The following is a 15,429-nucleotide window of genomic DNA, read 5'->3' as shown; positions in this document are numbered from 1 at the left end:
CGAGGATACCCTTATTAAACCACATTAGTGCGTTCATCAACTTGCTCAAGTGCAGCTAATTAGCATTTACACACAGACCTACAGTGCTTTTCTTTCTCAGCTGCCAACAGGTTCATATAACGTGTGATTACTAAGCCCGAGTTTGTGTTTGCGTGCTATCGCCAGCTCTACTCTTTTGTACTCAGTGACACAAAATACTATCAACAGATCCTTCTCTGAAGCGGTTAATTACTCTTCTCTCCCACCATTCATGATGCATGGCTCACCTGTGTCAACCCGCCCTTCACGGCTTCACAGGCAAACACACCTACGCAAATCACGCACACATGCATACAATACAACACCAACATATGCATAGAATCCATAAGAGCATCCCTAAAGCAGAGACAGTTTTGAGGAGATTTTTCTGAACATGTGTGTTGCCATTATACCCTGAAGATGTACAGCAAGTGCTTTGATATATATACGATTTATATACTATACTATATGATTTGGCTTTGTGCACTGCATTCAGAGGCAGGACTGCCAATGACGTAATGTACTCCCTGTCCCTCCAACCCATTTTTGACCCTCACAAGCGCACCCTAAATCCAGCCTTGATCCAAAAGCCTTATCCTCACCCTCATACGGCCCCACTAAAAAATTGAGGATGCACCACAATGTCTTCTCTATGCAAAACTGTTCTCACTCTTCGGGTGTCCTGTTGGCCTAGAGGTGAAGAATGCATCCATCCCATTTCATGTCCTGCGGGGGACCTTTGTGGTATGACATTGTCCATCTTCTCACCCTTCATCCGTTGTTATCTCTCTACTGTCACTATCTAATAAAGGCATAAAAGTGCCCCAAAAATGCTTAAATCCCAAAAGAGTTCTTTCAAAAATAGGAGCACTACAATACACTTTAAAGCTTTGTTTTATGGATTCGTAAGTGCCTTATAATTTCCTCAACTTTTACAGTGTTTCTTGAAAAGAACAGCAATGCAGAATTTATCCCTGAGAAAAAAAGAGACAAAGTTGTGAAAAAGTTTGGCTGTGTTCAGTCTATAAACAGTTGCTGATTTCCAGAGGAAAATCCTTAAACAAACTGCTCCATTATAACCCAGTTAGGCAGCCATTCATTGCCAATAGAAAATTTCTATCATTTCCGCATGACCTGCTCTGCACTGACAACAAGTTATCCTCACAGTTAATTGGAATTAATTCATCGGAAGCTTACTCATGGGATATAGTAGGCTACTCTTTGGTAAACTAGCTAGCCAAGCAGGCCCAACACACACACACACACTGACAGTTCACCGTATCCAGTGGCAAAATAAAAGCCTAGCTGTCCTCTCTGAATAGCCGAGGCCTTTATGTAACGGTGTCATTTGGTTCCTCACCACTGAGGCTCATTCACATTCATCACCAGATCAACTATAGCCACAAACACACTCATCATCCCCAGCACAGAGAACGGACATTACAAGATGGAGGGATGACAGACATGAACGGACTTCATGGATGGATGTCATCTGCCGGAGACAGCGTGAATATGGGCATGTGCTGGTCTTTGTGTATGTGTGGGTACACTGTAGGTGGGTGGGCTGAGGGCGCATATGTGTGTGTGTGTGTGTGTGTGTGTGTGTGTGTGTGTGTGTGTGTGTGTGTGTGTGTGTGTGTGTGTGTGTGTGCTTGTGTGTGTTTGTATGTGTTTATACTACAACTCTAATATGCTGCACCTCAACCCTTCTGACACAGCAGTGAACCCCTTCCTGTCCTTTCATGAAATGGCCCCCGGAGTGTGTGTGTGTGTGTGTGTGTGTGTGTGTGTGTGTGTGTGTGTGTGTGTGTGTGTGTGTGTGTGTGTGTGTGTGTGTGTGTGTGTGTGTTTGAGTGTCAATGCTGGCTTAGGCAAGATGACATTGCCTATAGGGGGTTACATAATGTACAAGTCTCTCTCTCTCTCTCTCTCACACACACACATAGAATGGCTGTAAAACACACAGCTTGAGTATTGTGGAGCCTCCTCTTGTTCATGGTCCGAGCCTTGAGCAGCCTGTAAATCCAGAAGGGAAAGAGGACCAGAGAGGAAAAACACAGTGCGGAGCTTTTCTTAGTATCGCTCCCTCTCTCTCTCATTTTCTTCCTCTCTCTTCATCTTCTTTTCAACTGTTTTCTGTCTCATTTCATTCATCTCTGGGCTATCACCACAGATGCAGACACAAGAGCAGTGCTTACACCCCAGCCCAGGTAACGTAATGTCTTCTTCATCGCCTTTTTTTAAGTACTCACGACTACAGTTTTTAAGCTCTCCCTTCTAGGACAAGTCTGTATGCCAAAAAAAAAAAAAACCCCGCAAGTTTTCAAGGTCAACACTTTTTCTGTGCCAGTATGTGCTTTCCTTATGTTCTCACGGCTCTCTTTTGAGAGAGCAATATGTGATGTACAAGGTTTCACTCGTCTGGCTCTTGACGCTTTCAACTGCTGATAAAAGATGTCGGTTTTGCGTCCCACACGGATCGCTTCTGTGGTGTCAGTTTTGAGATATATGAATGCACGCTGAGGGATGGCACCGTTACTGTGCAGTAACCTTTGGTGTCTGGAGGAGAAATATCTTTTTCTAACAAACTGCAGAGAGTTCTTGGTGGCGCAGTGAGGGAGGGGCATGTTGGCCACCTTGAGGGAATTCAGGGGGTACCTGATGTGCCCTTTCTTTTTCTATTTCAGAAAGTGTGTTTTTGTGTGTATGTGTGTGTGTGTGTGTGTGTGTGTGTGTGTGTGTGTGTGTGTGAGTGTGTGTCTGTGTGTGTGCATTTTCTGCCAGACTCCCTGCAGGTTTGTTTTGCCCTCCAGCTCTGCGTATGTTTGTGTGTGTGTGTGTGTGTGTGTGTGTGTGTGTGTGTGTGTGTGTGTGTGTGTGTGTGTGTGTGTGTGTGTGTGTGAGTGTGTTAGTGTGTGTGTGCGTGCGTGCATCAGGTGGCTGTGGGGGACAGATTAATAATGGATTTGACCTGGGTTAAGGGAGAACCAGAGACAGCAGTAAAAAGTTGAGGCTATTTTTAAAAACCGCAAAGTCACAAATGCAACCACACAACGAGTTTTCTCCGATGGAGGACGGGGGTCAGGACAAATAGACTCCAGACACTCTCTCTCACACACGCACACATACACAGCCATCTTCCCGGCTCTGTGTAATTTGTGGATGAGTGTTAATCGCTGCTTGTCTTTGTCTTTGCTCTGCGTTTCCACAGTCGAATAACGAATAACACTCAGGGTGGCCAGTGGATCAAACTGTGGCTGTACTGGGCAGCTTCCCGGAGTGAATGGGTGCAACTGTGTGAGAGTGACCAAGGCATTCCTAAAGATAAGAGCATTGCTCTCAGTGGAACCTCCCAGAATAAATAAAGGTGTAGAATAATCTGTTACAGTTGAAAACAGGGTGGGTTTATTTTTTTTTGGTTTTAAGAAGCTGTACGCAAAAGGTTCCAAGATTCAGTTTATTCATCCACAAAAAAAATGATAGCACTCCCATCCTAGTCAACCAAAACACAGGAAATATATACCCACAAAATACAACTTTATATATAAAAAATATAAAACTATATTACATAGTAAAACTGTTAATCAAAAAGCCAAACAACAATATAAAAGAAGACTATCACTAAAATAAATTAAAGTCTGCCAAACACTATTCTGAAAAAATACCTGGCTGTATACACAAACGCACAAAATAGTTGGGAGAGCAATTCAGCAAGAGACAGGGTTTATTAATATGGCCCTAACTTCTTGGCAGCTGCCAACTTTGACTTAAGGTGAACTTCCAAGTCTGTGTTACTTTTTAACTCAACATGACGATCCCGGCCTTCTCTGGCATAATGTGTTTATGGACAAACAGCATTTCGAGTCCTTCCTTTTATTTTACAGGGCACATAAAACTAAATATTGGGCTAAAAAAAAAAAAAATCCACCAGTTTCATGTGCTTGTACCATTCAATCCGTGTCGTTGCAGGGTGGGGGGGTTGCTGCACGAATGCATAAATAAACCTCTTATTTGTAAATTTTGCTCATCGGTACTTGCATAAAAGTTTATCGCCACATTTCCGGTGGCTGAACTTGAACTGTGGGGGGGGGGGGGCTCATGAGGAGCATTTGAAGGCATCGTATCCCCCGCCCCGAGGAGAGCTCGTCCAACCTTGCGTGAAACACAAAGCTGCAGAGTGGAAGGATATAGAGGCGGGATGTCTCCGCCCCGAAAAGAAAGGTGGGGGGGGGGGTCTGCCTGATGAAACTCTCCAAGAAGAAGATTGCGGTGTAGTTCTATTGCCTCCCTGCCGAGGAGCCCAAAGCCTCTCTCCTTCTTGTGACTCGGGACATTAAAAGCATCCCCATGAAAGACAAAACGACCGCGGTGACGTGTAAGTAGGCTGCATATTCGTTTGAGAGCGACAGCGAAGGATTTATCCAGTCGCACCGAATCTTTGTGACCCTCCTATATTACTCATATAGGAAACTGGAGGCCGGCAATGGTCTTATTTCGAGAATGAATGGTGTTTTCTGCAGTGACCGGCCTACTGGGATCACTGTAGTTGCTTTGGTAAAGGGTAAAGCTCTAGCTCCCAGCCCACTTTGTGTTTGGGGAGACAGCACCGGGTGGCAGACGTACTTACGGGGGGGGGGGGGGGGGGTTGCTCCATTCACCCCATAATCCCGTTACCGGGATTTATGATGGTGCTATCTATGGAAATGCCCCGTGGATGGTGGATGGTGGGTGGGTGGGGTGGGGGTCCGTTAAAAAGTGCCAGTGAAACCTTGGCAACTCTCTTTTGCAACTTGTTGAACCCTGGCGGCGTCGGACGGTCAAAATGAGAACTCCTTCAGATATGAAAGGTTCGTTTGTTTGCCAGGGAAACCGAATCTGATGAGTATCGATTATGCAGTTGAGATAAGATTTACAAAGTTGTTTTGTGTGTGTGTGTGTGTGTGTGTGTGTGTGTGTGTGTGTGTGTGTGTGTGTGTGTGTGTGTGTGTGTGTGTGTGATTTACGCAAGTCTTTTTTTTTTTTAATGCAGTTTGCGTTGTGCAACAGTTTACCTACAGTGTACTGTATTGTGCAGCTGCTCGCTTGCATTATTCCCCCCATCTGCCTTTTTCCTTGAAGTGTTTCGAAATTGTGCGGCGGCAGTTACTTCATTCGGGACTTTCGCCGCGGCTTCCTTTTCACACACGGCTATCAAGGGCTCTGTTCTCAGTGGAGTTGGCCTTCCGCAGGCGATATCGCCTCACATACTCTCGCTCCACGGATGCGTGGTCGGAAAACCTGAACCAGGTGCCTTACATAACCGTACCCGACCGAGCAACGCCCGGCCCCTCCGTGTGCCAGCGGCCAAAGCGCAGCGCAGAGTGGCACTTTCCCACATTATACTTATTCTTGAACATCACACTGAAGTGCTTTGACTGCTCCGACAGGCTTACCGGTGGGTCCGAGCTCTCTCCATTTTTTTTGTTTTTTTTTTCTGGCTCGAGTTGGATGCATGCAGGAGTTCCTCGGTCTGTACTTTTCCACTACCGTCGGCTTTTTCTTGGCATCTGGCCTCCCCCGGCCCAGGCTCTCCCTCCCCTCCTTTGTATGGCTGACCTGCGTCACTCCCGGCCCCTTTTAATTGAGAAGTAGCCAAACAAGTGAAGCTGATAAGCCCGGTTAGGAGGCTATAAGATTATTTTTACGGGACATACTTGCATACTCAAGGGGTTTAGCCAGGGAGCGTGGATACAGTATATATATATATATGTGTGTGTGTGTGTGTGTGTGTGTGTGTGTGTGTGTAATAAACACGAGCTCGGAGAAAAATCAAGAAACACAACAACTATCTTGAGCAGTTTCACTTCATGTGCACAACCCGCTGTTTATTCTGTACCCCTGGAGCAGGCAGTGCCGTCATGTGTTACTTAGCCAGGGCACAGCTGGATGTCATCCGCCCGTGCGATCGGTCTCTGCAGCTTTGTGGAAAGTTGCTGTCTTGATGACAGTTTTTCGGACTGTGTGACACATTTGATGTTTAGTAAAGTTGCCATGGTGTTGCGCAAACATGTGTGCAAATAGTACAGGCCCGGGCTTTCGGCGACTGGAGGCAAAGCCCTTTTTTCCCCCTTTTTTTTTGACGCAAGCACATCTTGAGGTGCGGCTATGACGCGCCGGGAGCGCAACGGCCTCTGATTTGTCGAGAAGGGGATCGATCACCCTCCGTTTACAAGAACAGAGTGTTTGCAGGGGATCACGCCCATCGGGGGGAGGGGGGGGGCAGCTCCGCCCTCCTCCCGGCCGGCCTCTCTCCCCTCCTCCTGGCCTGTTATAAAAACAAGAGCCAAAAGCAAGATAGTCATATTTTGGCTTTGGGCTGTTGACGAGCGCGGAGTTGCTGTTCAACTCATCGCATCATGACGGTCAAAACAGAAACAGAGAAGCCTGTCCTGACTTACTCGAAGTCTAGAGGGCTGGTGGCTTTAGTCACTGGTATGGCATCATTACTGGACATTTTGCGATGATTCTTCATGACATGGTTGGACAACGTTTTGCTTTTTATTTAAAAATCTAAATATTCTTTCTTTTTTCTGTTTTTCTCCTTGCAGCTTTTATGAAACAGAAGAGGATGGGTCTGAACGACTTAATTCAGAAGTTTGCCACAAACTCCTACGCCTGCAAGCAGTGAGTAGCATCTGACTCATGTTATTGTTCTGCATTCGCTGGAGGACTAAACATTGGGAAACACAAGCAGAAAAGCCGGTTATCTGTCCACTGGAGACACTTTGTGACTTAGCGTGACTCCTAGATCAGCTATTTCAAACATTTTAAAGAAAGACAATTAAGGATACTTTTGATGCTTTCTTATTAGATGAACTAAGTTTGAAATCTTTGTTTTTGCAGTCCCGAGGTTCAGTCTATTCTGAACTTAAGTCCTCCTCAGGATCCTGAGCTCATGAACACAAGCCCCTCTCCTCCTGTGAGTATATTTGCATTAAACGTTGAATTGTGTGCTTCTCCTTTTGTTGAAACTGTGATAAATGCAGAGACGCACAAACATTTCCTCTGTTAACATGTTTACCATACATTTTGAAGTTGTTTTATGGCTCTAACTTCCTCATGTTTCTCTCCTCCGCTCCCCTTCTCACAGCCCAGTCCATCCCAACAGATCAACCTCGGTCCATCCTCCAACCCTTCAGCCAAACCCAGCGACTTTCACTTCCTCAAGGTGATCGGCAAGGGCAGCTTCGGCAAGGTCCTGCTGGCACGCCACCGCACCGATGACCAGTTCTACGCAGTCAAAGTCTTACAGAAAAAGGCCATTCTCAAGAAGAAGGAGGTAAATGCACTTGCACACAGGCATTCGGCTGGAAACACACCCCCACACAAACTCATGCCACAAAAGGTGAGTCCTCGTCAACATCTTTAACCCCTGCTCTTTGTGTCCCTCAGGAGAAACACATCATGTCAGAGAGGAATGTGCTGCTAAAGAACGTCAAGCACCCGTTCTTGGTGGGCCTGCACTACTCTTTCCAAACGGCGGACAAACTCTACTTCATCTTGGACTACATCAATGGAGGAGAGGTGAGTTACTTGCCAAACTGCTGCCAGAAAAGAAAGCGGATATGAAGCAGAGATGAAAAAGGAGAGGGGAGAAGCTGAGCTACTTAAAGCAGGAGTTGATTGAATGAGGAAAGGGGAAAACGTAAGATGGATATAGCTGAAAGAGAAAGGGAAGGGAGATAGTGGACACGGCCTGTAAAATCAGAATCATAATCAGACATAAAGACGATGCAGAGACAGAGACAGACAGAGGGGATATCCTGTCATGAGAAGTAGAATAGAGGCCGTCGCTCTCAGTCTCTTTTTTCTCTTTCTTTCACTAAAGGAAACACCTCTCAGGAAATCATGGGGTGGGTTGGGACAGCCGGAGAGACTCGGGGGGCCAAAATTAGCAGCGCCGTTCAGACTCAGTGTGTGTCTAATCTAGCTAATTTCCTGTGATTGTTGGACGAGCAAAGACAGTGCTGATTAAATATGGCCCTCATCAGGAAACAGGACGCATTTACTCTCCTTCTCCCCTTTCTCTTTTCTTCCCCTCTTTTTTCTCTCCATCCCACTGGTCTCTAACTTCACCTTTGATCCTCATTTCATCTGTCTTCCCTTGTCAAGCTTTTTAAGCTGTCGCCTTCCTGCCTCTTTATTTCCTCCTATCTAGTTTCCTTTCTGTCTCTGTATCTGTCCTTTTATTGTTGTTGTTTCTTGTACTAATTTCCTATCTCTGCACATGTCTTTCTGTCTCTTTAATTTCAGAGCCTCTGTAGATAGCCATAAGAAAAATGATAGACTTATGAATAACCTTTGCTCGCTTGTCTCCTGTTTTTTTTTTTTTCTTCCAGTTGTTCTACCACCTACAGAGAGAGCGCTGCTTCCTTGAGCCCAGAGCCAGGTTCTACGCTGCAGAGATCGCCAGCGCCCTGGGCTACCTCCACTCCCTCAACATTGTCTACAGAGACCTTAAGCCAGAGAACATCCTGCTGGACTCCCAGGGGCATATCATTCTCACAGATTTCGGCCTGTGCAAGGAGAACATTGAACCCAACGGGACCACGTCGACCTTCTGCGGTACACCAGAGGTAAGGATGAAATCCCCAGTGATACTGATCTCTGTTGTTTCTGTGCTTTGACAGCACTCTGTAATATTCAGTATGCAACTCTTACCACTTCTCCCTGCCTTTTACCCTCTACAGTATTTAGCTCCTGAGGTTCTACACAAGCAGCCGTATGACAGGACGGTAGACTGGTGGTGTTTAGGAGCTGTTCTCTATGAGATGCTCTATGGCCTGGTGAGTAACATTTACATTCACACTACACCATTTTATAGTTAATTTACAGCCCAAACTCATTATATTCTTAAACATTACAAACATATAGTATAATATTGAGTTATACTCTACATTTTGAATAACAAAGATTCAGTTCTCTGGTATAATTTGTGTTCCACGTGTTTGCACCGTAATCTATGCATGATTTCAAATGATACAATCAGTGTTCGTCACGAGGATTCCTTGCCCTTTGTCGCTGCCAAGATGCTTATCATTTCCTTTTGTCCCTCCTCAGCCTCCATTCTACAGCCGTAACACGGCGGAGATGTACGACAACATCTTGAACAAGCCACTGCAGCTGAAACCCAACATTTCCAACGCAGCCAGACACTTGCTGGAGGGCCTGCTGCAGAAGGACCGGACCAAGAGGCTGGGCTGCACAGAAGACTTTGTAAGTGTTTGATTATGTGATTCTATGTGTGTATCTGTATACTTACTTACATATTATCTCTGTTAAAGTCCATCATTTAATTATTTTTTCACTCGGGTCTTTTCCAGATTGAAATTAAGAACCACGTATTCTTCTCTCCCATCAACTGGGATGACCTAAATGGCAAGAAGATCACCCCTCCCTTCAACCCCAACGTGGTACGTTTCTTTTTGATACTCCAATAAGTGCTGGTGATGGAAAACTGAGGATTTTCTACCGTATAGTAGACTTGCTCTCTTGTTTTAGCCCTCAGTATTTGGAGCATCCATGCTGTGAATTAAAACATTTCCAATTATGGCTTGGTATTTTACAGCCTGACTAATCCCGTGTTGTCTCTCCTCTCCTTCACTCCCTCCGCCTCTCAGACAGGACCCAATGACCTGCGGCACTTTGATCCAGAGTTCACAGATGAGCCGGTGCCCAGCTCCATCGGCTGTTCCCCAGACAGTGCACTTGTCACAGCCAGCATCAAAGAGGCTGCCGAGGCATTCGTGGGCTTCTCCTATGCTCCTTCTATGGACTCTTATCTATAGGATTTAAACAGTCACTCAACGGACACCAGTTTAGACTTACAGGACATGAACTGTGGTGTATCCATGGATCTGCATCTTGACCCCAACCTACATTTCCCATCAGGATGATGGATATTTCCAAACCAATCCCTGCATCTACAAAAATGTACACATGTACTTTCCATAATTTCTCCAACTCCTGAATGCATTTAAGAAGACTTGGTTCAAGAGGATGCCTGCCATTAAAATGACTTATTGGGGTTGTAATCCTCCATCTTACCATGATGATGACCACGCACAAATTCTTCAACCTTCCACAGCGGACACAAACCAACATCCCTCTTCCGCCTTCGGTTGCCCATCTTTGACCTGTGGAGTTCCTTTGCACATAGCTCAGGCAGCTTAAAAGCCCCCCCCCCCGCGCCCCCAACCCTGAAGTCACAAGTGACAAGCACACACACCAACTGCCACCTTTTCTCAAAAGAGGAAGGCTGGACCGTACTGTACCTGCGCTGAAAAAGAATTCCATCTTCATCTATGTAGCGAACGTCTTATCCCTTTTGAGATTCTGTCCACCACCTAAGGGGACCTGCCTGTTGAGTCTGAATGAGTAGCTTGAAGATGACATTCGTTTTGGTGCTTTAGTATCTTCTCATTTCCTTTCTGTGTGTTTGAACAGGGAGTTGTTTGAAGCTGAATGTTACAGAGGGGGACGTTTTATTTCTCTAAAAGGTGCCTTTATTTTCTTCTCTCCATCGGAACTCTCCTCTTTTGGGTTTTGTCTGTGTCAAACCTTAATGTCACCATTTCACCCGTTGTTGTTCTTTCTTTTGTGAAGTCGCCAGAGAGGAATGATGTAGCGCTAAATATCCTACACTTGTTCTGTCTTTAACCCGTGTTGACGTAGGAACTCCACTAACGTTTCATATCTTCACATGCACATGAAACAATAACGGTAATGCTGATACAGAGGGAGGAAGAGAGAGCACTGCTGCTAGGTGAGAAGGAGAGTAATGTGTTCAGAGGCATCTGTGTAGTCCTGCTTGCCAACTGTGTCCCCCTCATATAGTCTTCCATTCGCCTCACAAAAATGTAACGGCGGCTTGCAGACAGGCCGACAACATTGAAACTGAACATTCCATTTTAATATTGCTGTAATGCAGTTTGATGGTATTTAAGTTTGTTTGTATATTTGGAGTTATGTGTACTAGTTTTAATGTATATTGAACAAGAAATGACTAAAGGTATGCTTAAATATGTATATGTAACAATTCATGTTAAATGTACTGTAAATTGTAAAATTGTTTAAGATTTATGTGACCATGTTTGGTTTGCAATAAAAGTTTAACTTTATTATACCTTAAAAACTGGTTTTTAATTACTGATAAATTGACTACCTGTACATGAGAAGGCTTCGTCTTACTGAATTTCTTTTAGTCTGAAATATGCAGGTAATTTTTACATAATCTTGTCTTAACATTGCCGGTGAATATCCAACAGTGTCAGCAGTATATAAGCACGTCAAAGCATTTTTTAAGTGAGAGAGTAAATTTAAAAAAAATGTAAAGAATGAAGGTGAAATGGTAAACATTTACCAGTCCTGGTCTGAAGGAGCTTGAGATACTGGCCACTGCCAAATGTCCCACATTAGTGTAGAATGGACTTTAACCACCCTCCATGCGTCAGCAGACTTACACAACAGTGACTGTGACGTCCAAGTGTGTCAGTGTGTGTGTGTGTGTGTGTGTGTGTGTGTGTGTGTGTGTGTGTGTGTGCGTGGAGGGATGTTTGTGCGTGTAAATAATTGGCTGTTCTCAGATAGACTGACAAGGCCACTCCAGGTCAAAAAGGTATTAATGAACCCAGGTCAGCAAAGAAGCTCTACATCGGACCAGAGGCGCACTGATTTTTGAGGCCAAAGCCGCAATTGCATGAATGACAAATCAAGTAGGAATAATATAAATGACGTCTTCAGTAAGAAAACAGCGAGATGGTGCGTTGATGACGAAGAGAGTCCTTCTATTGGAGTTCAAGGTTGTGTTCATGGTTAATAGTGTCTGCTGAGGTGGACGCTGAATGTCTACCAGATCCAGGGGGTTATTGTGTAGGTGACCTCTGACCTCTAACTTCCTGCCCCACAAAGATTTAAATTATAAAAGGTGATGAAAGTGTCCTGGTGGTGACCCATAAAAAATGTGATTCTACGGATTTGTCCAGCCAACAGTTTGACATTGTTGCTCTAAGAAGTTGCTTGTAAATTCACTGACTCCAGTTCACTTCAGGGGCCGCAGAGTGTTCATGAACTGAACTATAATTGGGCAGAATTTTAATTTTTCAAAGTCATTAGAGAACATCAGTGCTCTTCAGAATTAGAAAATGCTCATAACATATTTTCGAGATGCTATTTTCCTATCTAAAATGATGATCTACACACAGCCTGGATGTGTTGTATCTGAGATTACAGACTCTTCAAAATCAGTGCTCTCCACTGAACATGTTGTATCTGTGTCCTGTTATTATTTAAACACTAAATTAACTACTGTCACAATAGTTTTTTATTATCATCATCTTTCTCATTGTTGCCCACTACTCTTTATCTCTGAATGGGAGAAAAAAAAGTTATAAAAAACTGAAATAAAATAAAATACTTATTGCTGATAAACCCCAAGAATAGAGGCAAAATTAATTTTAAAAAAAAAAGATTCCATATTTAGAGAAAAAGTGTGGAATATTGTGGATATCATCCATTTATATTAGCTCTCCTGTACTTTTTGTAGTCTCTGTCCCTAAAATTTTATCGGGTTGAGAATGTGCTGCAATATTTGTAGACCCCCCTCAGCGGCCATTGTCATGCACTACCATCTGCTGGCCAAGCCTTGAACTGATAAAGTGCACCAGCTGCTCATTTCGTGGTTGTCTAAAATTCACTCGACAAATACGACATTGCGGACGCGGTGCATGAGTTTGTCTGCGGCCTGGATAATGTTTTAAATGGACTGAGTTGGCCGAGAATAGGACAGGTGAGGAGTGTCAGATCCTTAGGGAGAGGAGAGGAAAACAGACTCCACGGAAAAAGTGGAGGCAGACGATAAGGATGTGACATTACTGACATTTTAACATTCTTTTCCATGGTATTTATGGTGGTTTATGACGGCAGTAAGAGTAGTGGTTATTCTGACTCAGCAGACGTGAAGTGCTTAAAACATTCTGGGGCCTGTACTTTGTACTTTGACAGCTTCGGCTTTGCCACCAGTGCTGATTTTCATTCATATGTGATTATACAGAAAACTTCAGCTATGTCTCTAATACGTATTTGTTTAATTTATAGAAAATGTTAAACTTATGATGATATCAAGTCGGGAGCGATGTGTCACTTTGGAAAGTATGGAAAATAAAGAGAACCATCAAAGGTGTTGGCAAGCTTGGACCCTTCTCGTATTTGTATAAAGATAAATATTATAAAATGGATCCATATTTATTATATTCAAATCCTTTGAATATGATCCTCTTGTTCTTCAGCCACTACACGTTGCTACTTGTCACTTTGATCATGAAAGTGACACTACTCTATAGAGCATATAGACTGAAATATGAGTATTTATAGACTAGAGCTTTTAGAATATCCTAGATCCGAGATAAAACAGACAGAAGGGCGGGACTGAGAGACAAAGGCAATTACAAAGCTATCTGCAACTTCAGCACCGCGGACAGCACCATGGATGTATCAATACACAGCACAGAAAGGCTACTGATATTTCAGAGCCATGGTCGAGGGACCATAAAGTTCATATTTGCACAAACCTCAGTCAGACAGAGGGTCAATGAGTCAGGCAGACTAGACTAACCGATTCAACTAAACAACCCCTGTGCCCCTGCGATCCCTCTGCTGCGAGGGGATGAAGAGGGGGTTGTTAGGTAAACAAGGGGGGTGGCATCCCCCCTCATCCCCCCTCAAATCGCCTGCCAGGGCTTAAATCCTCTTGAAGACCTTTCCTTCCAAGAGTCTTTGTATTACTTTTGATCCGGCGCTCTCTTTTTATCAGCACATTAAAGAAATCACCAAGACCAGCTGCTTTCACCTACGGTATGCAGCGTAACTCCAATTCTGGGGTTATGCTGCGAGCTATGCAGCTTTGACTGCTGTAACTGTAACATTTTGTTTTGCCCGTGTTAAAAGCCTCCCAAATTAAAATGATATGCCATCCTGTGCTCTCTGCTCTCAGAATACAGGAGTCCGGTTTATCCTCAGAGTTAAAAAGAAGTCAGCTGGCTGCAGGGCTCTGTATAATCTTTTCATTCATTTGTCTTCATTTCCCCATACAGCAAGGTCCCATTTTCTGATGGCTGAAGCTGGTCGGAAGCTGTGACCTTCATTCCACTGTGCTTCTCTTAATCTTTGATATTTTTTGTTAGTGTTAATCAGTCTTTAAAAGGGGCTGAAAGGAAGGCTAGGTTACCTGACAGGTAACTTATTTGTATTAACTTCGGGGTAGAGTAAGGTCACATCTTCTTATTTTGTATATTAAATGTACAACAGATGAGAAATCACCTGAATATTTGTTCAAAATATCTTCAGGTAGATTTCTGTTGTCTCCTGTCTCAAAAAGTCTCATGTGAACCTTTGTGGAAAGAAAACTATGGGTTGCATTTAGCAGGGGTGTCACTGTCCAACAAGAAAATAAAATGATGTTGAGCGTCAGTAACACAACAGAGGATACATTTGTTACATTACTCTATGGGGATTAACGACAACCAAAACAGGTCATGCAGAGGCCCGTTAAAGGCACTGCCAAGTGCAATGACAGTACCCCGACTATCAAACAAAATCTCCACTTCCAATACCTGAGGCTGTGCTGTTCCAGGTAGGTTTATCATCGTGCAAAGCACATCAGAGGAAAGCGTGGTTGGATCAACCCACTAAGGATAATGGGGCGAAAATGATCTGTTTACCCCTGCTGACCCCTCTCTGCCCCACTCCGTGTGTAGTCACCACACCAACTAGTGCCCCCGGTTTGACGTATGTCAGTTTAAGATCATTGCAGAAGTACAAGAGAAGATAAGCAGGGCCCACTAAGCTCCTCGTCACTCCACTTGATATTTATTAAATAGTGGTACACACTCCTAAACCAGGGAGGGTATTGGGATCCGGGGCCCCTGCAGAGAAGCCTGTTTTTGCCTGGTTGGCGGTTCGGCTTCCTGCTTTCTTTCTAATTCTATTTTCAAACACTGAAACTTGACCTTCTTTTGTCCGGCTTTCATTACGGCCAGTTTTATGAAGTGAGACTGTAAACAGACTGTTTACTCTGAGTTTGTTCACTAACCAGATGACACAGGTCCAGCACAGTGCCTGTCAGTCGGGGCAGGGGGAATATTTCATTAGAAATATGGCTGACCACATGCCACACGGACTGTTTAACAAACCGAGATGCAGCCCACAGCGTTGCCAGCTAACTTAGTTCACTAAGTTGAATTACTAAATATATTTGGATTTCCACATGTCCTCTCTTCCTGCAACCCGGTGACAAGAGACTATTAACTTTGTTGGCCTACTTTAATAACATTAACCACATTCGTCAGGGACGTTGTCTTATCTTAAATGAACTCA

The 15,429-nt window shown here is 44.2% G+C and overlaps 1 protein-coding gene across 3 annotated transcripts in view; it reads left to right on the top strand.

Moving 5' to 3' along the window:
* Window positions 1-10,262, top strand: part of sgk1 (serum/glucocorticoid regulated kinase 1) — a 34,730-nt gene extending 24,468 nt beyond the window's left edge. Inside the window, exons 1-10 of one of the 3 annotated variants that reach the window (XM_040125589.1) lie at window positions 4,299-4,393; window positions 6,606-6,681; window positions 6,901-6,976; window positions 7,148-7,336; window positions 7,450-7,581; window positions 8,397-8,633; window positions 8,748-8,843; window positions 9,118-9,273; window positions 9,381-9,470; window positions 9,678-10,262. In XM_040125589.1, coding sequence (XP_039981523.1) covers window positions 4,366-4,393; window positions 6,606-6,681; window positions 6,901-6,976; window positions 7,148-7,336; window positions 7,450-7,581; window positions 8,397-8,633; window positions 8,748-8,843; window positions 9,118-9,273; window positions 9,381-9,470; window positions 9,678-9,845 — 1,248 coding nt within the window. In that variant the 5' untranslated portion in view covers window positions 4,299-4,365 and the 3' untranslated portion in view covers window positions 9,846-10,262. Of the gene's footprint in view, window positions 1-4,298; window positions 4,394-5,795; window positions 6,490-6,605; window positions 6,682-6,900; window positions 6,977-7,147; window positions 7,337-7,449; window positions 7,582-8,396; window positions 8,634-8,747; window positions 8,844-9,117; window positions 9,274-9,380; window positions 9,471-9,677 lie in introns of those variants that run through there. The other 2 variants (XM_040125588.1, XM_040125587.1) reach the window with 2 other exon arrangements.
* Window positions 10,263-15,429: the final 5,167 nt, after the last annotated feature.

This window comes from Xiphias gladius, chromosome 4, assembly GCF_016859285.1.
Source record: "Xiphias gladius isolate SHS-SW01 ecotype Sanya breed wild chromosome 4, ASM1685928v1, whole genome shotgun sequence".
NCBI classification, from domain to species: domain Eukaryota; kingdom Metazoa; phylum Chordata; class Actinopteri; order Istiophoriformes; family Xiphiidae; genus Xiphias; species Xiphias gladius.
This window is presented reverse-complemented; position numbering and strand designations above follow the sequence as displayed.